This window comes from Phacochoerus africanus, chromosome 3, assembly GCF_016906955.1.
Source record: "Phacochoerus africanus isolate WHEZ1 chromosome 3, ROS_Pafr_v1, whole genome shotgun sequence".
NCBI classification, from domain to species: Eukaryota; Metazoa; Chordata; class Mammalia; order Artiodactyla; family Suidae; genus Phacochoerus; species Phacochoerus africanus.
Window position 1 is genome coordinate 3,790,589 of NC_062546.1, and position 22,171 is coordinate 3,812,759.

The 22,171-nt window shown below is 52.6% G+C and overlaps 1 protein-coding gene across 4 annotated transcripts in view; it reads right to left on the minus strand.

The window, feature by feature from the left end:
- The window catches only part of ZNF831 (zinc finger protein 831), an 89,783-nt gene that overhangs the window by 34,926 nt on the left and 32,686 nt on the right, over positions 1–22,171 (minus strand). For all 4 annotated transcript variants that reach the window (XM_047770741.1, XM_047770742.1, XM_047770743.1 and 1 more), the window contains one exon: positions 17,168–17,319. In XM_047770741.1, coding sequence (XP_047626697.1) covers positions 17,168–17,319 — 152 coding nt within the window. The remainder of the gene's footprint in view (positions 1–17,167; positions 17,320–22,171) is intronic.

The window sequence follows — 22,171 nt, forward strand, 5'->3', positions numbered from 1 at the left end:
ATGACTTACAAGCCACTAAGAGATGGTCCCCATTTTCTCGATTTGAAAAACATGCATTGATTCTTACTTTAAAAAACAGTGTGCATGCATTGAATCTATAATGAGATGTGACTTAAATGAGCCCAAATTAATTGAAATGAAACACAATGAAACCCAACCTAGAATTTTCAAAGTAAAACAGATAGAGGTGAACGTGAAAGTAAAAAATGAAGAGCGTCCCCGCCTCCAACTTAGCAACAGGCAGGTTCTGCTCTGCAGAATGAAAAGAGAAAGAAAAAAGAGTCCAGACCCAGGAAGCAGTTTTTAAAAGGAAAATAATTGCTTTCATATTAAAACATACAAAACCAATTTCTTTTGAACCACTAATGTGTGGATTTTTAAAAATCAATAACATATTCTACTTAATCCATTTGAACAAAGATAAATGGGAATGCATGTCTTTGGTTCTCAGACGTCTCCTCTCTAAGGCTTTTCGGAATCACTGTGGCACATAATTTCTGTTGCTGTTTTCTCTATGACACTTGGAGAAGCTTTAAAGTCTCAACGTTTTAGGTGACCATGAGAGCTCAGGGAAACCGGCTTGATGTGCCCTTCAAGGCACAGTGTCAAAGCCCAGCAGATGCTCAGGAAGTGCCCTTGGAGGGCACAGAGGGCGGAGCGAAGGAGGCCGCCTGGCCCAGGGCTGGGCCACCTGCAAAGAGCAGCCGGACCTTCAGAGCAGCGAGGAGATGGCAGTGAATCAGGAGGGGACCAGCCAGAGGGGTGCCCCCCGCCTCCGGGCACAGGAACACACCAGAAGCCAGCCCGACAGAGTACACTGCCAAACCAAAGAGAGAAGCCAAGATGGGGTTCAAAGCACTGAGGCTGAAAGGCATCTGGGCAGGTGAAAAACACAGGCTTGACAGGGGAGGGGCGAGAGGGAGCTCCAGGGACAAAGAGGGACGTCCCCTCCCCCCTCCCCCCACAAGACTGTCCACGTGCCATACTGGCTTCCGAAGGACTCAAAGTGGGTCCCCTCCCACATTCTGCCCAGGGAAGAGGGGTCATTTCCCCCAAATCCATTGGCCCCCAAAGAAATGTGACCACACTGGTTTCAGCCTTTGGCTCAAGTGCAGGGGGATGTGGGGGTGGCAGATGACGGTGGGGGTGGCAGCCAGCTCCCTCCTCCATCCTCCCTCCTCTCCCTCACCCCCTGGCAGCCCACAAAGCAAAGCGCTCCAAGTACCCATCCAGGAGCTCAGACCAGTGTGTGAGTATGTGCTTGGTTTTTTAAAACGTCAATTCATTACCATCATGTAAAAATCGGGAGGTTTAACTTAATGGAAAATTCTGGGTCTCTGGCTCCTCTATAGACCTAAATTAACAGTAATGAGCTGGCATGCTCACCGTGAAATATTGAAATTGTATGTGTAAGTGACATCTCAACAGCCTTACAAAACGCACGCTGTCCTTTACGGGCACCACGTTACAGAGGGGGAAACTGAGGTGGGGGGCACCTGGGCCTCCAGCCCCCACCCCAGGTGCTGCCCCGCGGGTGCCCCTGCTGGGCGGCTGCGGCTCGGGCTCCCTCCTCCCGAGCGAGCGTCTCTAGTTTAGAACACCGGCTTTTTAACCCTTTTACGTGTGCTCCTTCAAAACAAGGCCCTTTCCGAAGGTGCACCGGTGTGTTTCCAAGTTGGGGAGGATAGAAACAGCTCCCACCCTGGGCACAGAAAGATTTAAAAGTCCTGTTCGGTGTGCGAAGACCCGGCAGCCTGGGTTTTGGGGCAGAATCTCGGATTCTGCATCACAAGCCTGGGGAAAGCCCGGGAAAGGGTGGGCAGCCCCGGCCCCGTTTCGTCCTTGATTTTTCACCCGCATCTCAACACCCGTCTCTTTTTTCCCCCTCTCCTGCCCTCCTTTCTCCGCTGGGGCTTCTGCCTCTTGGTATTCGTTTTTATTCTTGCACATCTGGGCGGCATTTATAGGAGAGCAACGAAACGACATGTAGAAAGCCAGGGTCGCCTGCGTGCTGAGACAGGGGCGAGAGCCACTTCCTCAGCGGGGGTCCAGCCTATTTCAAAAGGCGCTGGGGTCTCTATCGAAACCCTCCTCTCCCTTCCTCGGGCTGCAAGCAGACTCGGGCACGGTAGAATCAGCCACCCGAACTCCAAAGAACAGAGAATAAATTCGTGCCAAGGGGTCCCCTGGTATCAGAGCAGATTCCCCCCAAGTCATAGCTTCCCCCTCCAAGTGGAGCGAGGTCCTGTCCACACCGGACACACACCTGGGCAAGGTCACGGCCGCCCCAGACAGAGTCCCCAAAGCTGGGTTTTTGCCGGACTCGGAGGGAGCCGAGCCGCCTGCTCCTCGCAGAACGGCGCTAGGGGGCGCCGTTGAAGCTTGGAAGACGATTTCCCATCAAATAAAAAGTCATGCTTCGTTTTTTTTTTTTCTTTTTCTTTTTTTTTTTTCTTTCTGGGTAATAAATTCACAGGGCTTGTTTTTTAACCCCCACCAGAGGTTAGAATAGTTTCATTAAAAAAGTTTTGGTAAATTCATGGGCAACTTTTGAGGTTATGTGAGGTTGTTGTCAAAAAAAAAAAAAAGAGAAAGAGAAAAACAGCCTTTCTCTCTGCTCATGTAAGACTCAGAATCACGGGGCGTGAGGGCGGACAGGAGGGGGGGCTTGGGGCTCCTGTATTTTTCCAGAAGGGTCCACTCAGAGATGGGGCTCCCAAGGGTCTCTGACGCCAATCGGCGGGGGGTGGCGGAGGCAGAGGCCCCCGAGGCAGAAGCCCCACCGCATCCTGTACCAGCTCGGCTGCTGCAAAGCCCGCAGCCCGCTGTCCATCAAAGGCTGCGTTCTCGATTTTTCCATTGCTCTCACCTACAGCCTGCGCGGGTGCTGGTCACGGCTTTTGCCCTCATCTCTTCCTGGCTGGAAGTCAGGAACAAAGCCAAAAAGTTTCAGCCCCTGAGTAGGGGTTAAAAAAGAATCAGAACTTTATCGGATTAATAAGACAAGAGGAGGCAGAAGAAAAACAGCGCGGTTAAGGGAGGGGGCGTCGCACATTAACTATGATTCAGAGACTCAAATGCACTGAGTTCATTTTTCAATCTGCCTTTAGCTAAGGGGGAAAAAAAAGGAAATTATAGAAAATTGAGAAACAAACATCTCCGAGAGTGCTCTGCACCCGGGGGTGCTTAATGAACACTTAATAATTTCAAACGCGAGTACTTAGAAAAATGGCTTTTGTCCGTTCCCGGCATGCCAGGTGCCTCGTAGCAAAGAGGGAGAGCTGAAAATGACGGAAAATGATCCCTAATGTCTATGTGGAGGGGGGCACGAAAATTACTTTTTCGTGTCTCTGGAAGTTAGGGAAATAAACAAGCCAAAATTGAAAGAGTTTTAGCAAAAGAAAAAACCTTGGACTTGAACTTGCATTTCCTTTCCTCCAGGTCTGAACTTGGGCAGGACTCCTAATTAGGATGGAGAGAATGGCCACAACATCCCTCCTGACCCCACGGGGCCATATTGAAAATTAGATGAAGAAAAACATTTGGAGGAAGCTCTCCAAATGCTCCAGCAGGAAGCAGTGCTTGTTGTTGGAGCAGTTTCTCCCCACTCCCTGCCAGCACCCAACGTGGGGTAAAGGCCGCGGCAAATGCATTTGTTTAGAGGGAGGCAGCAGCCCTAAGAGCTCCTGGTTGCCAGGGAGGCCAGAGAGGAGATGAGGCTGGAGCCTGGAGGATTATTCAAATCCCTTTGTCTTCTCTATCCCCGGGGGGCCAGCCTCACCCCAGCAGGAAGGGCACCATCTGTATCCATGCACATAAATTCATGTGCCCCCAAGAATCCTCCCAATACCACCCAGCTCCCCATCTGAATTTCACTGTTCCTGACTCATTGCTTTGACTTGCAGATGTCTCCTCCAGACCTCAGTGGAACTTTAGCCCACCACCCCCTCCCCCAGACCCCCCATCAGCAGGATGACCACCACATCTACAAAATCCTATTGAGGTGACACAGCATCTTTCCAACTCATTGGCTTATGCAGCTTGAGTGTTTCACCCGGCCCCTGGGCAAACAAGGGGGCTACTCCTAGACTGGCTGCACAGGGTTTTCAAGGACCAGGCTAAGTGAGTCGGTGTAGGTGAATGTTTCTGATGCCTGTGGACTCAGAAACGGCCCCATTTTACAGATGAGGATCAGAGGGAAAGAAGGAATGACCTTGCCCAAGGAAGTAAGAAGAAGTCAGGACTCAAAGGAGTTCTTCTGACTCCAAACCCAAAGTGGCCTTCCCCGCGTCACTTCCGGCCTAAGGGAGGCCGAGAGGAGAGCGTACTTGGCTTTCCAAGGTCTGCTGTAGAGGAGCTGGGCAGGATGAGGGACCTGGCCTAGGAAGTTACCGGTAAAAGTACCAAAAATAAAAACAGAACTGCGTTGTCAAATTCTAGCTCAATGTTGAAACCCAGCCTCCTTGGGTCTCTTCAAAGGGAGATTAGGAAAGACTTAGGCAAGTGTTAAAGGCGCGTTATCATCAAAACAAGACATCCTTGGTGATGTAATCAAGAGGTTTAAAAGGGAATCGAGAATGACTTTCTCATTAGGATTTCTCAATATATTTTATTTGAATTAATTAATTGATTTTTTGGCTGTGCCTGCAGCACGCAGAAGCTCCCCAGCCAGGGACTGAACCTGAGCCACAGCAGTGGCAATGCCAGATCCTTAACCTGCTGAGCCACCAGGGAACTTCTATGTATTTTAACATTGGTCTATATATCACTTAAGTTTATTTCCCCTGTAGGCTCACCTGTAGACACCATTCTGCCTCTAATACCTTCGTTAGAATCACCCCTCAAGGCCCACCTGTCTTCAAAACCAAGAGACCTTTCCCTCCCAAAGACCAGGTCACAGGTGGTGAGAGAGGACAGACTCAACAGGGTGGACCCTGGCCCCTTCATCGTTTTGTCTGCCAAGTGTAGGTCTGTTGAAGTCATCACTGCTCTTGCTTCATCCCCTGATTCCATGTGTCTACCAGCCCTTCGACATAGAAAGTTCTAGAACAAGACTCCTTTTGTGGGTTCTGCTGAGAAGGGGCTCTCCCAACGCAATGGGGAAGACGCTTTCAGAAAGTCCTTCCAAAGCAGAACAGTCTCCATTTTGCAGGTCTGCAGTTTGCAAGTATTATGCCTCTTTTATTCAAACTTTTGAACATGATGCAATTTATCTTTCAACTATCTTTCGGATTTCAAAATCTCATGAAAGGATGGCCGCCTACCTTCCTGGCCTCCCACCTTCCCACGGGAACCAGCCCTCAGCGCGCTGGCCATTTTTGCCCTCCCACCTTCTGTTGGCGTGGTAATCAGAATTCAGGACCTGTCGCTCGTTTCTGCAGGAATCTATTAGCAATTGCCAAGGGAGACACTTAGCATTTTAGATAAATAAGTAAATAGTAGTTAAGTGCTGTGCGCCTCCGTTTCCAGCAGTTTCGGGCGGGCGGCAAAAAATTCTTCAGGATCCAAAGAGAGAAAAGGGATGAGAGAGTGACGCCTGGGGGGTCTCCACAACCCCCCACCCCACCCCCACCCCGCAGCGCCCCGCCCCACCCCACCCCACCCCCTGCGCCGGCCGGATAGAGGGGGCCGTGGGAGGGGCCTCGGAAGCACGGCCCCCTCCTGTTCTGTTCCTGTTTCTCTAGCCCAGGCTCCCTGCCCTGCTCCAGCCGGCCTTGTCAGGATCCCTCATTTGGAAGCTTAATCATATCAGCGAGCTTACCGCATTGCATGTGTAATGACTTGTTTACCAGTCTGTGCCGGCTCCCTCTGCCAGACTGGGCTCTCCCTAAGGACAAGGGCCGTGTCGTGTTCTTGTTTGCCTCTCTTCCTGCTCCCACACACTGCCTGGCACAGAATGGGCCTCGCTAATTGCATGTGAACTCTCATCTATTCACACACAGGTGCTGAATTCCATTAACTCACGACGAGGAAGAGGCGGTGTGGACATCTGTGCCACCCACCTGCCCGGCCCCTCTTCTTTTGGGAAACTGTCTCCCCTCTACTCTTAAGGGCAACAGCAAGGTGACCGCAACCCAACCCCCCACACAAGGACAGGTGCATGACCCAGACCTGGCCACTCAAATCCCCAGTGACAGGTGACTGGAGAGACACCTGCCCCGACCAGGCCGACCAGATTCAGTCTGGGGACTTGGGTTGCAAAAAGGAGTCAAGCATAGACAGGCAGGGTAGGTCCCAGTGGGGCTGGTGGTGATGACCCAGAAGAGGAGCCAAGAGGTGGAGAGAAACTGAGTCCCAGTGACGTCCTCAGTACCTCTGGATCCAGCCAAGCCTGAAGCCCTTGTCTCTGTCGCATGAGATAATGAGTTTTTTGTTTGTTTTTGTCTAGGCCAATTTAAATAGAGTCTCTTTTCCTCACAACCCAAAGAGTCCTTTCTGATACAAGCACACAGAGTTTAAAATTCTACCTCCGGTAGCAACATTTCAGAAGAAGATAAGCAGGGTGTCTGTTTGGGGACAATAAAAGCTTGTGATGAGAAACATTGCTATCATATTGGCAGCCGCAGCTCTGTGAGCCTTGTCATCTCATTCCGGGAGTCTGGACTGTGGCCCCAGATCCCACATTAAACCAGAAAGGGCTGAGAAATTCATCTCTCTGGCTTCTGTTTATAATGAGAGATGAAGACTCTCCCAGCCTTTGACTAACGTCTCACATATTACTGTTTGCTCTCTGGAGCTCCCGGGCGGCCTGAGCTTTCTGGAGGTAGCTGAGTAATGCTTAGGGCTCAGCAGCCTGCAAATCAATTAATCTCCTCTGCAAATTGCTACCCAAGCCTAATGAATTGGCGAGGCACAGAGGAAGTTCCGCGTGGTGCTGTGTCCTTTGCAGTGACGGAGCTGTCTCGGAGCAGACCGAGACAGCGTGCCTCGGCCGAGGAACAAATCTATTAATATTTGGAGAGAACATCAAATTGTACCCAGTGGACTCAAAGTTTGGTCAAGAGCAGCTCACCGCTCTGTGATTTAAAAACAAAATAGTCTGTTCATCCGTCCACGTGTTTTTCCATTGGGTAACGGCAGCCTTCCTTATGGTGTGTCTGGGCAGTGGACCACCCTGCCCCCCGCCGTGGGTGGGGTGCCAGGCCCTCCTTGCCACGGGTGTTCAAGGTAGCATCTGTCACCATCTTGGGGATTTTTTTTTCCCCAAGTTTGAGGGGGTCGAGGAAAGAAGAGCTACTCTCACATGCCACCAACGGGAACGGAAATGGACAGCAACTTGGAAAGATTAAAAAGGTGCCACAGAACATTCAAAGACCATGCTCTGAACTCCTCCTCTCGGGTCTTCCCTAGAGAACCCCTCTGCTGGGGCCAAGGAGCCAGGGACAGCGGATCCAAGGTGCATGATGCAAGAGGAAGAACTGGCTGTGATGAACCATCCGTCCTTAGGAAAATCAGCACCTCACCCCACAGTAGCTCCAGCCAGGGGGATGGTCCCCGTTTACAAGGTTGAGATGGGTCCGTAAGCAGCGCCCGTGTGGGGGGACCATGGCATGGTGTCAACATACAAAAGGCAAGTGGCACAGGGAGATGGGCAGTGCCGAACCGCGCATGCTGGACGCACACGCCCACATGCACGCACACAAACACGTGCAGAAGTAATGACCTGGCCAGTGCCCTCCTCGTTCCAAACTGTAGTTTTATCTGAGGGGGGCGTGGGGAATGGGGGTGGCGGTCAAAGCGAACATTAGCCTTATTACCACATTTTAATGTATTACAAGAAGTATCAGTCATGATTACACACATAATTAAAAACAAATAATTAACTTGGGGGGGGGGTGCTGCACTTGCATCATGCAGAAGATCCTGGGCCAGGGATTGAACCTGTGCCACAGCAGCAACCCAAGCTGCTGCAGTGACAACACCAGATCCTTAACTACGGAGCCACCAAGGAACTCCAATAATTACCTTTTTCATCCCTCCAGGTGGAGCATCCCTTTTCCCAAGTCCTCTTCATCTGTTTATTTATTGGCTGCACCTGCAGCATGCAGATGTTCCTAGGCCAGGGGTTGAACCTGTGCCACGGCAGTGACAACACCTAATCCTTAACCCACCTGGCCACCAGGGAGCTCCCTCCAAATCCTTTTAAAACCCAACCATGTCCAACTTGTTCCAAGAACTTTGGCATCAGCCTCCTGGTATCCACGCCACCTACCCCAATCCTTGCCTCTACTTGGAGTGAACTTCTAAAACCCTGTACTGGCTGGTCTCCCTCTGCCCTCCTCTCCTGCCCACAGAGCCTCCACTGGCTCCCACTGTTCTCAGAAGGATGTACCTCCCGCCCACCCAAGGTCTTGGATGTGCCCGGTCCCTCCCGCCTCCTCTCTCTCACCCTCGGCGGCGTTTCCCACCATCCCTCCTTCAGCCAAGGCAGCACGCCCACTGCGGGCCACGGGTCAGCGTCTCAGACTCTCACACATGCAGAGTCTGAACCTGCCCGGGAGGCCCCCCCACAGCCTCCTCCCCCTCGCCCCCTGCCGAGAGGCAGAGGAGGGAGGGTCTGCGAGGAGGGTGTTTGCAGAGTGCTGCTCTACTCTGTCCAAGAGAGAGTTAAATTGATGCAGCTGAAGGCCTTGCAAGCATTGAGGAAATACTCGATAAGACAACAGAAGCCAAGGGGATCTTTTGGACAGAGAAAAGCGGATGTGACAGCCCAGCAGAGGCCCAGGGAGGGGCTCAGACCCCCAGTCGGGGATGAGTCACAAGCCGGAGGAAGCTGTTTTCCCTAAATCCCTCTGATTAAGAAGAAAGTCTCAACCGGATGCTAATGGACCTCTAACGCCTCCCAAAGTCTTCCAAATCCTCTCTGAGCACCAGGAGTACACACAGGCTTATGATCTTCTGCCCACAACGGAGCCCAGTGAGAATTTATTTACCAAGGAGACATTGTTCATAGGGTTTCCTTTCTGTAACCTCCTCTTGATGGCCTCCCATTTCCAATGTTGCTCAACTCTTTCTCTTTCAAATAAATGTATTTTATGCTTTTTTGGTAAGTGAGCTTAATGGTAAGTGAGTAAATCATCGCATAGGTGGCATGCAGACGGGGCAGTTCGGAGAGTGGCACATGCATTATCTGCGTTTAGGAGACACCGGGGGCCCCAGATTCACCATCTGGGTGGGTCCCTGGACGCCTCTGAGTCTGTTTCTCCCTCTGCAAAAATGGGAATTTTGCAGGTTTGCTGGGGGGATTTGAGGTGTGGCTGAAACTCCAAAATTGCAAGCGCCTTCTGAGTTTAGTTAAGGGGAGATTTGTCTAAAAAACCTCGCTTCGAAATGTAGTCCTGAACCTCACCGTGTTTACTGCTAGAAGCCATGCCAGCTGCAGGAAATTGCAAAATGAGAAACTCGGTGGAGTTCTTATCGGTCAATAAAACATCCCCCTCAATCGATAGGACTTGAGATGTGTCATCCGGCACAGGGCCACGCTGGGCTCCTCTTCAGAGGTCCAGTTTTAGTCTGTGCACTGGCAGAAGCAGCACAGCTTCCAGGGAGCCCAGCAAAAGCCCAAATAATTAACCCCAACCCCATCAATGCTCTCCATTCAGTTCTGCAAAATGCGTTTCTACGGGAATCTACATGAGCATTCTTTACACCACAGAACGTTTTAATGCATCTCCGCATCGAGCAAGGAGAACAGGTCTCCGTTAATGGAGAGGGTCCTTTTAACACAAAGAGTTTCCATAATAAATTTTAAAAAAGCTGCTATGGCATCAGCTAGAGAGAAAGAAATGTACACATAAACACAAAAACAGGGCAAACCTAATTATGAGATTCTTGTTTGCAGCCCAGGGTCAACAACTGTGATATTAGGGAAAGGGCAATAGGGCCGTGTGCTGATGGGTTTACAGGCTCCCAGAACCTAGAACATCTCACTTGAAAGGCAAACACATGTGAATGACGTTCGTCCTCCCCCGCCACACCTCACATTCTGAAAAGAAGAGTATTCATTTCAGGGCAGTGACCGCGTCAGGAGGGCTGCATCAAGGACTGTGTGGCCACAACAAAAGAGAGTCAGGTGGTGTCACCCACTCTGCATGGACCTGTGGGTTTTTCGATTGCTTTCTCCAATGGAAAAAGAACACAATAAAAAGAAGAAAAAATAGCACTCAAACGCAAGCACACAAATACACGTGCGCGTAGACACACACACACACACACACACACACATTTGCAACCCTTCCTCTCCTACATCACCTGGGAAGCGAACAGTGGCCAGATCATCTTCATGACAAGTGGCGAAGTTCCCTTTAAGCTACAAAAGATGGCCTTTCACTGACCACTCATCGCATGGAATCATTGTCAAGTGGCCATCGGCTCCCCCAAGTCGGTACCAGGGGAGACAGGTGCTCAGGTCAGATGAGACACCATCCCTGCAGGGTCCCATCCCACCTTCAACCTAAGCCCTGACTCCGGAAACTCACTCCCTCCCACCCAGAAGACACAACTCCAATACCTTAGTTAATTCTCACAACAAACCAGTCCATTAAGACGGCATCGCAGTTTCAGAAGCTTGGTGCCAAAAACAGACACCGCACAGCCAGGTGGGCAGGTCTGAGAATTCCTCACTAGAAATTGCTGTTTGTTGTTAAAACAGCCCGAAAGAACCGAGTACCTCTCTTTCTTTCCTGCCTTTCCCTCGGTGGTCCTTAAACGCGTCATGTGTGAGGATTTCTGCTCGGGGCTCTGGACCCCACTCACACGCTTATGATCGATTTGGAGAATGTTTAAAGACAATGTTGACGTCTAGTGGTTTTGACGAAAGTGCTGGCTTGGGAAACACGTCCTCCACTCAAGATTTGACAGTGTGAGAGAGGACCCTGGTCAAAACCATCCGAGTTAAGGTGCGCGGGTTCAAAGTCACCCTCTGTAGCTCACCTGTAAAGCTGCGGCGGCACGAGCCAGAGACTCCTCAAGGTTGAAGACGGCCATTCTGCCAATCTGAACCTCTTCAAAGGGGGAGGGGTGGGGGAGCTGGAACTTTCTCTAGATTAAAAAAAGTTTCCTTCATGAGGAAAAGAAGGATGGAGTTTCCTTTATGCTGGTTATAGGCCTGCCACCCCAACGCAATGCCCACTGGCTTCTCCCATTGCCAACGCATCTCCAAAACACAATCAAGAACACGAGCTCCAGAGGGCATATGCCCCTTCTTTCCTTCCTAAAGACCTGGGGCTGGTTTGGGATGTCCTTTCAACAGAAGCTGAACTCCAAGGAAGCGTATGATAAGGAGACTTAGTTCTGCTTGTTCAGTTATTCATTCAACAAACACCAAGGACCTGCTAGGCCCCTGGTGAGGAGAAGATGACCTATCAGCTGGGTAAACAGGGTGTTTATCAACTGAGGTCCTTGCCACCGACGAAAGGCCGCCCAAAATGAATTCACAACAGGGGCCAAAATTTCACAGTAACGAGCGGAAAATTAAGGACTTTGAAAACTTATCTGGAAAAACAATGAAACCAAAAGTGGCGAAAATACACAGGTGAACCTGCAAAAAAAAAAAAAGTAAAACAAACTTCCAGTTTGTGGCTTCTGATGGCAAACTCGAAGCTGCTTGTTAACACCAGCAAAGGTTAATCATGTGTTGATGGGGGCAGAGTACATTTTTACCCAAAATTACAGGGCAGAACAATGGGCTCTTGTTCAGTTTCACATGTACTTGCAGAGCGAGGTCGTCCAGGGGGACCTTTTCCCAGCCCCCAGACACGCTGGCGTTTTCTCAGTTTTTCTAAGGACTTCTCTTAGCCGCTCTCTTGGAATTGGCCTCAGCAGGCTTCCCTGTTCATCAGCTACCTCGTCTGATTCTGCCAATGGGTATGAATCCACTCAAGGTCGCTTCCTTCCATCTCATGAAATCCTATGTCTTGAGCACAGTTTGTGGTTTCCCTTGACAGCTGGTTTACCTGACGTTGTGAAAATTCATCTGAGGGGCGGGTGGGGTGGTAGGAAGGGGGGGGAGAGGGAGGGAGAAAGAGAGAGGGGGAGAGCGAGAGGAAGCGGGGTGGGGGGGGGAGACAGAAGGAAGGGAGAGGGAGAGAGGAGAGAGAGAGACGGGGGGGGGGGGGGGGGGAAGAGAACCAGAGCGAGAGGGAGCGAGGAGGTGTCTGTCTGGGGTCTCCATTTGTCAGCGGTCAGGGGAGGGGGCACCGTCATTACCTCCCCGGCGCCCAGACTGGGAACTTTCGTAAAGAATGTTCGGACTATAAGAACTCGCCTCAAGGAGATGTTTGCTGCCCTGGGGATAAGCGGCGGCTTGATACCTAAGAGTCATCTTTCGACCAGTCTCTTCAGTGGAGAAGCTCCCGTTTCTGAGTCAGTCTGCCCACCATCGCGCCTGGGCCCTGATCCCGAAACCACCGCGGGTGAGGAAGGACCTTCTCCGACCTCGCAGCATCCCTGCCCGGCACAGTCGCATTTAGCCTGGGGCTTGGGCTACCTTGGTGTCTAAGAGGAAACTTCCAGCTCCCCCACCCGTCTGCCGGGAACTGGGATGGGGGGAGGGCAAATTTAGGTTTTAAAGACGTTCAGTTCTCAGGAGAGGCTCAGAGACTCCCATCACTGAGAAATCTTACCAATTAGGTCCCTACCCTCTCTAACTCCTCTGGCCTTCTGCTAGCGGATGACTCCACTGCCAAGCCATCTGTTAATCCGAATGATTAGTACCAAGCTATTGGAATAGTTTAAAGGAGAGGGAAATTAAGCATCCTTTTAAACAATATTTTTCAAAAACATCCTCTCTCTCATCTTCATAAATTATTGACAGGAAGGTTCTCCAAAAATACGGAGAAGAAAGAATCCGTTATAATATCTTATTTCAGCCCCTGGATACAAGCAGTCCTGACTACTTATTTTAAAATGTTTCGCTGATTCTAACCGGCCTTCAAGGATCAGGGCCAAAGGTTGGCCCTACCTTTTAATTAGGAAATGCCCCCCTCCCCAAAGGTTATTCTCAGTCTCATTGTTGGAGTTTGCCAAGTCCTCCCAATGTACAGCCCCTCCGGTCACCCATAACACATCACCCTATTTTGTCCTGTTGTGGAAAACAGGTCCACCTCCCACGAAAATATACACACTTGCACGCGTGCACACACACACACACACACACACACACACACACACACACACACACAACACGGCGAGGTCACCCCCCTCATCAAGAAGCCAGCTCTCATCTCTTCAACCAGGACCTGCCCGGTCAAAGGAGACAAGAAAGCTGTTTGTCAGTGGTGGACGGCCAAGGTCCATCTTTGGGTTCCTTTGAAGTCACAGCACTTTGTCTTCAAACACCCAACAATCTTGGAGTGCCTGTCACTCTGCTGTGAGATATTGGCTCTGGGAAGCGGTGGCAGTAAACTCCCAGGCTCCCTTGATTTCCAGATGGTATTTATTTTAATGCACCAACTGCCTCCGACTCAACGGCGTCCATCATGTCCTGCCCACCTGGGACTTGCTGGTTTACCTGACCCGCCATCCTTGTCCCCACTCTGACCCTTCAGTAAGGACCGGGGTGATGAACCGTCGGGGCAGTGCCTGGACCACACCCCGCAGGCCCACCCTTAGTGGACATACTCCCTGTGCTTCCTCACTGGGGGTGGGAGGGGCCCTTTGAAAATGGGCACCAGGGACCCAGACCCCGGGCTGTTCTGATTTAAAGCGTGAAAGTGCAGACGTCGTCACCACTCTGGGCTGCTGCTGCAGCATCACCACCCAGGTCGGGGCCCACCCCCCCGGGGGGGGGGGACCTGAACCATACTTGGCCTCGCATTTGGACTCTCCGAGCCCCACGTTTATATTTCCCTTCAGATTAATTTTTTTCTGTGTGGAGCTGGTTTTACCTGCCCCCCTTCCCTTCATTGGCATCCCCCCATTTTGCTCTCAGGAGTTTGGTATGAAAGACGGACATTGAGATCAGAGGCTAGAAAAGCGGGATTCCACCCGCATGGGGTGAGGAGGGCCATTCCCGGGGGGCTGAGAGAAGTTTCTCAAGGGCAGAGGGGGGCGGTGTGTGTGTGAAGAGGACGGGAAGGGTCAGTGGCATTCCAGCGGGCCCCTCCCGCCAGGGTCACCGTGAGCACGCTGGGTACACGTACAAATTAGGAAGAGTAGTCGCTTCTGCCGGAGGCTGTGTGCAAAGACGCCCCTGCCGAGCCCATGGGAGGAGAGAGGAGCCCCTGGTTTGGGCTGGCAGCCCCGTAGCCCATTCCCAAGCAGCGCCGGGTGGGGTGGGGTGGGGGGTGGAGAGCTGAATTTCAGCCCCTATTGGCACAAGCCACACAACCACATGTGGAGCCCTGCCCACCCCAACCCGTCCTGCCCCAGGCCTTCCTCCCAAGGAAGAGCTAATGGGTCCCCACCCGCCACATGCATCTCAGGATGGAAACCACCTGGGGGTCACTTGGACGCCCCCCCCCACCCCAAGTGTGACCATGTCCTGCTGGGTGCTGGGCTGGGTGATTCCATCTTAACGAATACATATCCATTGAGGTTTACAGTAGAACCTTCCTGCCAAAACTGTGCACACAGAAGTGCACGGGTGATAGGCATGCCTGTCCACTGGGTGTCCACAGGCGCTGCTGCCTTTTTCACTCAGAAACACCTTTTTCAAAAAAAGGAAAGAAAAGAAAGCTCTTTTTAAGGTCCCTCCTGTTGGTTCAGACAGGGGAATAGTTACGGAAGCGGTTAGTGGCTGAACTGTGCCCCCCTGCCCACCCCACCCCCGCCTCCGCAAAAGGTATGTCCAAGTCCAAACCCACAGAGCCTGTGGCTGTGACTTTACTTGGAAAAAGGGCCCTGCACATGAAATGGAATTGGGCATCTCAAAATTAGACCATCCTGGATTTAGGGTGGGCCCTAAGCCCCATGGCAAGTGTCCTTATAAGAGAAAGACGGGAGATTTGACCCAGAGAAGCACAGGCGAGAAGCCACAGGATGATGGAGGCAGAGGCTGGAGGGGTGTGGCCACAAGCTCAGGACGCCGGGAGCATCCCCTACGGAGCCTCTGGAGGGACTGTGAGCTTCCTGGTCTCCAGGACTGAGAGACAATACATTTGGGTTGTTTTAAACCACCAAGTTTGGGGCAATGTCTTCAGCAGCCCCGGGAAACCAGCACAGGCGCAACTCAAATGGAAACACCGGCCTCAGCGGCGATCCCTGTCTGGCACGGGTCCCAGGGCACGCCGGCCCACCTGGCCTCAGACAGACTCCCAGTTCACGGCCGTGCCTCTGCTCAGCGCCCCCCCCCCCCCCCCCCCCCCCCGCTGCTCCAGAAAGCCTCTGTCCTCCTCTCCCTGCGTCTGAGTTTCAGGAGCAGCCCTCTCCCAAGAAAAGGACGCCTTAGGGTTCCTCCCCCAACACAGACCGTATCCTCCACCGAACAACAGAGACACTGGCTCCCACGGCTGCCTGCTCCCGCGGCGCTCAGCCTATGCCAGGTTTCATGCAGTACATGAATAACCATCAACACCGCCAGCCGCTTTATGGCCTGCGAACTGCTGGCCGCACATCAGCTCGCCGGACCCTCCCACGGAGCCGCTGGCTGGGTGAGACCATGGCAGCCCACCTGTCCGGACAGGAGCGTCCAAGGAGGAAGCTCACTGACCTGCCAGCAACATCCTCAATGTATCTGAGCAAACGGTGCACTGTGAGTCGGTCTGTATCTAGCCGGGACCACATTTATCCAGAGCAGGGATTTCTTCCTCCTTGCAGCTCCGAGCTTGGAGCTCAGGATGAGAAACCTGAAAACCGACAGAGTTTCCAGGAACAGCTGGATTCGGTCCTCTCTGAGGTGCTGGGGAGAGCTGGTGTGCACGTTCTGCTGTTTGGGACCCTAGTACAGTTCTGGTTGGTTCTGCTGGGTGCTGTTGGAGGCGGCATCACCCAAGCACACCCAGTGGGTGGTTCCATCGGCTTCTCTGCTCAAGAAGCGGGAAAGTGGCAGAGTGGAGGGTGAGGAGCCTCAGAAAATGGAGAAAGAGCAACGCCCGGTTCCCTGACTGCATTTTCCTTGACCCCCACTGGCCCGTCCCATGAGCTCTCAACCCTCAATACCCCACAAAAGACGACGGCTCTTCCCTCCATGAATGGCCATCCAGTGGGGCAAATACCTACGTGATTCAAAGTCCACTGAGAAAACTAATCCTCGTTCTTGCCTCATCAGAGAGGGCTTGGGGGTTGGGGGTTGGAGGTCAAGGGGAAGCACAGAAGTGCCCCCTTCCCACAGGGAGCGGGGCGGGGAGGTGCTGAAGCTGCGCGAAGGTGGAGGAGTTGGTGCCCCGGCCAACCCTCCCCGGGACCAAACCCCCCAGACATGAGACAGAGCCCAGGGCCTGCCCTTGAGCCAGAGAGACAAGAATCAGCCACCAAAGGATTCGGTAGCCAATGGCCAGATGTCCCCCTCCCCGCCCCCCCCCCCCCGCCTTCTCCCAGGTGCTTTTCACCTTCCCCAGTCAACACACTGCAAACAGGGCTAAGGCTGGGCTCCCCACTGCCAGCCAGAGGGGGGAAGGTGGGGGGAGGGAGGAAGCGGCGGGGGGGAGAGGAGAGACAGTGGTCCACAGACATTAAGCGATTTGCCCTGGTGGCCCAGTGACTGTGACTTAAAATAGCCCTTTTCCAGGAAGCAGTCTCCACGGGTCTGTCCTTTGTTTATTTCCGAGCATGAGGAAGCCTGCCCCTCGACCGCCTCGCGTGTAAGAATGTTCCCCGCGGCTCACACTTAACAAGCCCTCTGCAGACTTGTACTCCACACTCTCTCGCAAGTCCGTCCACAGGCCCGCGGGAGCCTCCCGATGGCCCTGTAGAAAGAATCGGGCCAACTTCCTCCTTAAAGATGGGGAGACGATGGGGGCGCCAAGAGTTCAGAGTCAGGCTTTCCAGGTCCTGGACAGGCCCAGCACACATGGCTGGTACTCGAGCAGGCCTGCCACCTTCTCAACACCGGGTTCTCAACATCCGCACCCAGTACCCTCTGCACTCGTGTAGGGTCTCGGCGACTGTCCCACGGATGTCATGCCTTTGTCATCGTCACACACGCACCTGTCCCCCCACTGCCTCCAGCCCCTTCCATACCCCAGCAGCCTGGTGCTCAGTTTGGATTCACCTCCAAGGACGGCCTTACCTGCCACTTCTGAAGAAGCCTGCCCACGGGTTCCGCGTGGATCCGGTCCCTTAAGTGGGGGCGGGGGGCAATCTTTTCTCAGTACCCAGCGTGGCTTCCGCAGTCTGCTGGCTCTCAGCTGGACACGACTGTGTAAGAAAATCCCTTTGTACCTGGGGGACAAAAAGCACACGTGCAGTGACCGGCCTTAAGAGCATGTGCCCAGGAGCTCATAGGCACCAAAACGTGATGCTCAGAGAATAAAATCCACGTGGGGTGCTTGGGCGGTCACGGGATCCTGAGGCCCAGGCAGCGTATGGCATCTCGGGAAGCCCTCATCCCTCTAAGACTTGTTCTCCTGCTAGGACATGGGGGTAACAACAGCACCCAGCTCCCTCATGCAGCTGTTACAGGGACGAGGTGAGATTGGGCTTGGAAAAATGCATCCCACACTGGCTAGCATACAGCAAGTGCTTAATAAAGGCCAGGTGCTGTAATTAAACACTGAATTACACGGTCTTGACTGCTTCCTAAACAAACTGTCCAGAGAGATCTCTGCAGAGACAGAAGAGTCCTACGACCTGCCTTGACCGATACAGTAGCCACTAACCACGGGCAGCTGTGGAGCAACTGAAATGTAGTTTATGTGACTGAGGACCTGAGCTTCACATTCAATTTCAGTTTAATGAGTTTAAAGAGCCACATGTGGCTAGTGGCTACCCTTACTGGACAGGTCAGCTCTAGAGGGTCTCCTAGGAAAAATGGGCATCACAGATGGTCCCCACTTACAGACCATCTGGTCTCATCTCCAAAGCAGAGTCTTCACATTTCAGAGGGAGGACACGACACGGGGAGAGAAAGAAAACACTGAGCTTCTACTCACAGTTATCTTTAGCTAGACTTTCCTGTATCTACCCTGGCTCGCCCTTTATAACGGACAGAAGATGTGAGGCGAGCAGAGCATATGTACAACTTGTAAATGAACAGTTATGCGTTTCTTAGGGTGCAGGTTTTACCGATAGGAATGTGCAACCAAACCAAGACCAACGAGCTAGTCTAGCGCCCCCACCTGGCAGGTGTGGCCACTTTTGCTGTGTGGCCAAGCGAGAGCCATTAGCTTGACTCAGGTCCCCGTGCCACTTTGCTGGAGGCCACCGGTGGCGGTCAGCTCTTTGAAGGAGATCTTGGCACTGCTTCTAGCTGTCTGGTTGAGCCACAGGACCCCTCCTCTTTAAAAGCCTCAGTTTATGAGCATTTAACTCCCACAGTGATGCTCTTTAGAACTACCCAACTGGGGAGGAAGGTGAGGCAACCTGCTTGGCCATTTTTCTGTCTCCTTTGCCTGAGCTGCTGCCAACATCCAGCCGCAGTCCCCTAATCGCCAGGGCGGCTCGCAGAATTTGAAATGAGATCTGCAGAGCACAGTATCCTCTTGGGCGCTGATTTTTATGGCAGCAACAAGGAGAAAGTGACTTTTCCTTCATCTTTTTCATGTCTGGGAGAGGCTCCACGGGCAGGCACTGTTGCCTCCCTGGCCTTGAAACAGTCCATCCCTGCTTGTCAAGACCACAGGCCCCTGAAGGAACTATCTGAGCCAAGGTGGGGAGCAACAGGGCTGCCGTTCTGCTAATCACAAAGCCCTGAGCCAGCCAGGGTCCTGCTGGCCTGGGCAGAGTGACTTCCAAGCCTGGAGACAAAGGGAGGAAGGAAGGTGGGGGGGCAGGGCTTGGCAGGGCTATCGTCTCCTGTGTGCTGCGGGTCACCTTTGCCCCCCCCACCCCCCGCCCCCGTCAGTGGGGAACTGCCACAAGCTTGCAGGTGCTAAGAATGGCACAGTTTGAACCGCAGGGAGGTACGCTTTTGGGAAAACGGACAAGAGCAGCAGGGAGCTGCACTCAATGAAAATAGCTAGGAGACTGCAGGCAGAGGCCAGCCACTGGATGCAGGCCTCGTTAAGGTGGAATCTGGACCCTCTCGGCCTTGGGGGAGCCCAAGTGGATCTTGGCATTGTCTTCAAAGCACTTTTTGTTCAGTCATGGGCCAGGTCTCTTTCTCCCCTGGGTTGTCCAGAACCTTCTGTGTGCAGCCCCTCTTCCAGCAGCATCACCCTGGGAATGAACAGCCAGGGCGGGGCAGGGACTGTAAGCTCGACCTCACCATCACGCAAGGCCTCGCACAGTTCTGCAGATGCCACCTTCACCGGGCTGCTCGTCCGGCCCGGCCTCGGGGGTGTCGGCTCCTGGAACCACACCTACAGCCTTCTCAAGAGGGCCGCCCTTGGCCAATGGGAGCCGGCATGCCTGGAAGGCCTGGGGAGTGTGCGCACTCCCCTGGAAAGACCCTTAGCCATTGACCAACTGTCCCCAGGTGTGAGAGCTCAGTCCCTTTGCCTCTGACCAGGACAACCTCTACGATGCACATCACGCCCCAGAGCTCCCGGTGGGATCGGGCAGGACTGGACACCCCAGCATCTTGCCTGGCTCTTCCCCTTGCCCTTGTCTGCTCCCCTCAGCCCTTGCGAGCCACCTTCGAGCCCTCCCTCTGTAAATCACCTGTACAAGAAGCCCCTCCTCGGGTTCTGCTTCTTGGGAACCCAACCTCAGATGCAAGACTCCGGCGTTGCCCTCAGCCTCTCTCCTCTTCACCCCCACCCACCTACTTCCCCCAGCGGCACTCGCTGTGTTTGCCAGACCCCCGGAATATACATGTATCCTTATGAACAGATCATGTCCCTTCTGCGCGTGACATTGTCCCACTGAGCCATTCTTACTCTCGCTTTCTTTTCACTCAAGGCTGTTTTGATGATCAATCTCAGTTTTTGTATTTACGTCTAATTTTCTGCTTTTAGGTGGCCAGCAGACTGCTTGACATTTAAAATAAGTAAATAAAAAAGCTGCTATTTAAGAGCCATATTTTAAATCCAACTCTTCTCAACTCATCCTCTGCCTCTTGGTCTCCCTGCAGGTGTTCTCTTATAAAGGAGGATGAGCCCAACATCTCTGTGTGTAGACCTCGTGGCGGACCAATCAGAAAAAAGCTTTCTTGCCCATGTCAGCTCCAGCAGGTGACTGGTTGGCCAAGGTCAAGAGCTCAGAGGACAACAGTTTGGACTGGAGTCCAGTGGGAAGCTCACGAAAAGAGGCAGGGTGGGGTCTGCCATGTATCTTGATACCTGAAAGCCACCGACCGCCCTGCCTGCTCCATCCTCACCGTGACCCCCATGCCCGCTGCCCCTTTTATCAGCCAAGTCTTGGGAGACTTGAGGGTTTGCGGCACCCGTGGTCCCCTGGGGAAGGATCACGTGGTCTGTCATGTGATTCCCCCTAGCTCTCCTCTCCTGACCCCACTGGGAGTAAAGCAAAGAGAAGCAGGGGTTGGGTAGGGCGGACCCTCAGCCTCCCGCCAAGCAGGACCGGGGCCCGGGGCCGGGGCCGGGTGGGGGAGGAAGGTCAAAGCCCTGGCACGGGGGGAGGGGGGGGGGGCTGTGACAGAGGGTCTCAGCCGCGCGCATCGGCAGCGACCGCATCCCTAGGGCTGCGTCTCCATCTCACTTTAGAGACTGCGCTTCCTCTCATGGACTAAGTAAACTGTATCAGGCTTAGGGAGCAGACACACCCTGGGACACCAGTGACGTCCCATCCCCTAAGGGAAACGCCGCCGGCGAGAGATCACGGCCCCGGGTTTCCGCCTCTGCGCTCCTCCCAGCACTGCTGGGTGTTTGCGGGTTCACAGAGCGCCTTCGCCCACACAACCTCCGATCTTCTCCCCACTCCTTCCGATTCACTTGGGGCTTCAAAATCCTCTGTCCTATCTGTCAGACGCTTCCCAGAACAAGTCTCCGTGCGTTGCATGCTTCAGACAGCACTGTTCACAGTTACAAATTCATCAATAAAATCCAATTCCATGGTCCAGTGCCCGCTTTGGGCAGAGCCGAGACATTTTCTGTGAAGGCGCTGGGTCTCTGTGCCTCTGGTAAATGTCAGGGCAATTAGATGCCCAAGCGTGATTTTCTACATTTCCCATTTCCACTTGGAAAACGGACCCTGCCTTTGCGACTCCCTCTCCTTTAACTCGTGTACCTTCGTGAATGAAAACAGCCATTTTCACTACAGTTTGTGTTTGGAGCTGGCAACAAAGAGACAAATGAAACTGAATGGGGGGCCCCGAAATAAACCCAGTGTAAACCGGACGTTCACGTAGAGCAAATAAGTGAAAAAAAGCAGATTAGGCCAGGCGTCTACAAGCTTGTTGTATAACGACCCGGGTAATAACTGTATTAGACTTGATAAGCCACATAAATCTCTGTCATATAGTTTTATTTTTTAAAAGGCAAAACCTATGCCTACTTCATAAGGGCATACAGAAACAAATCAAAAGCCAAATCGACCCAAGGTCCCTTATCTTCTATGTAAACAAAGATAAATCCTTCTTTGCATTAATAGAGAGAAAGACGGGAAGAGAATATATTTTTGTACTTGTGACATGGGGAGAGCAAAAGTCAGGAGAGATTTCTTAGACAAGATCAAAAACTAATCATCCTAATGGGAAAGTAGCTCCCTTTGACTGCTCAAAATATGCAACTTCTTGACGACAACAGAGTCATAGACAGGGTTAAAACGTAAGTCCACTTCCAGCGGTGCAGTGAGCTCATTGATCTGAACAGCCACCACTGCATTTGCCTGTACACCGAAAGCAACTCAAGAGGGAGAGGCAAGCATCAGAGTGTCTACAACTTCTACTTAAACGTACCGGTGTTCTGATTAGAAGGCAAGAGGGACCTAACAGTTAAAAACCAAGTGCAAACAGAAAGCTGAAGAAGCAAAAGTGCTTTCTTTCATTTGGAGGGAGGGCATTTGCCAGACCAGGGGAGCCTGCTCTTCCATTTTCACGATCTGCTGGGGTGCAAGGTATGGAATTCACACCCAGCATCCAACCTGTGGCAGAGTTGAGTGGAAGATCCAAGCTTTACTCCTACAGAAAGCTGAGACCTCAGAGGTTATACCCTCACTTATATGGGTGAATTAG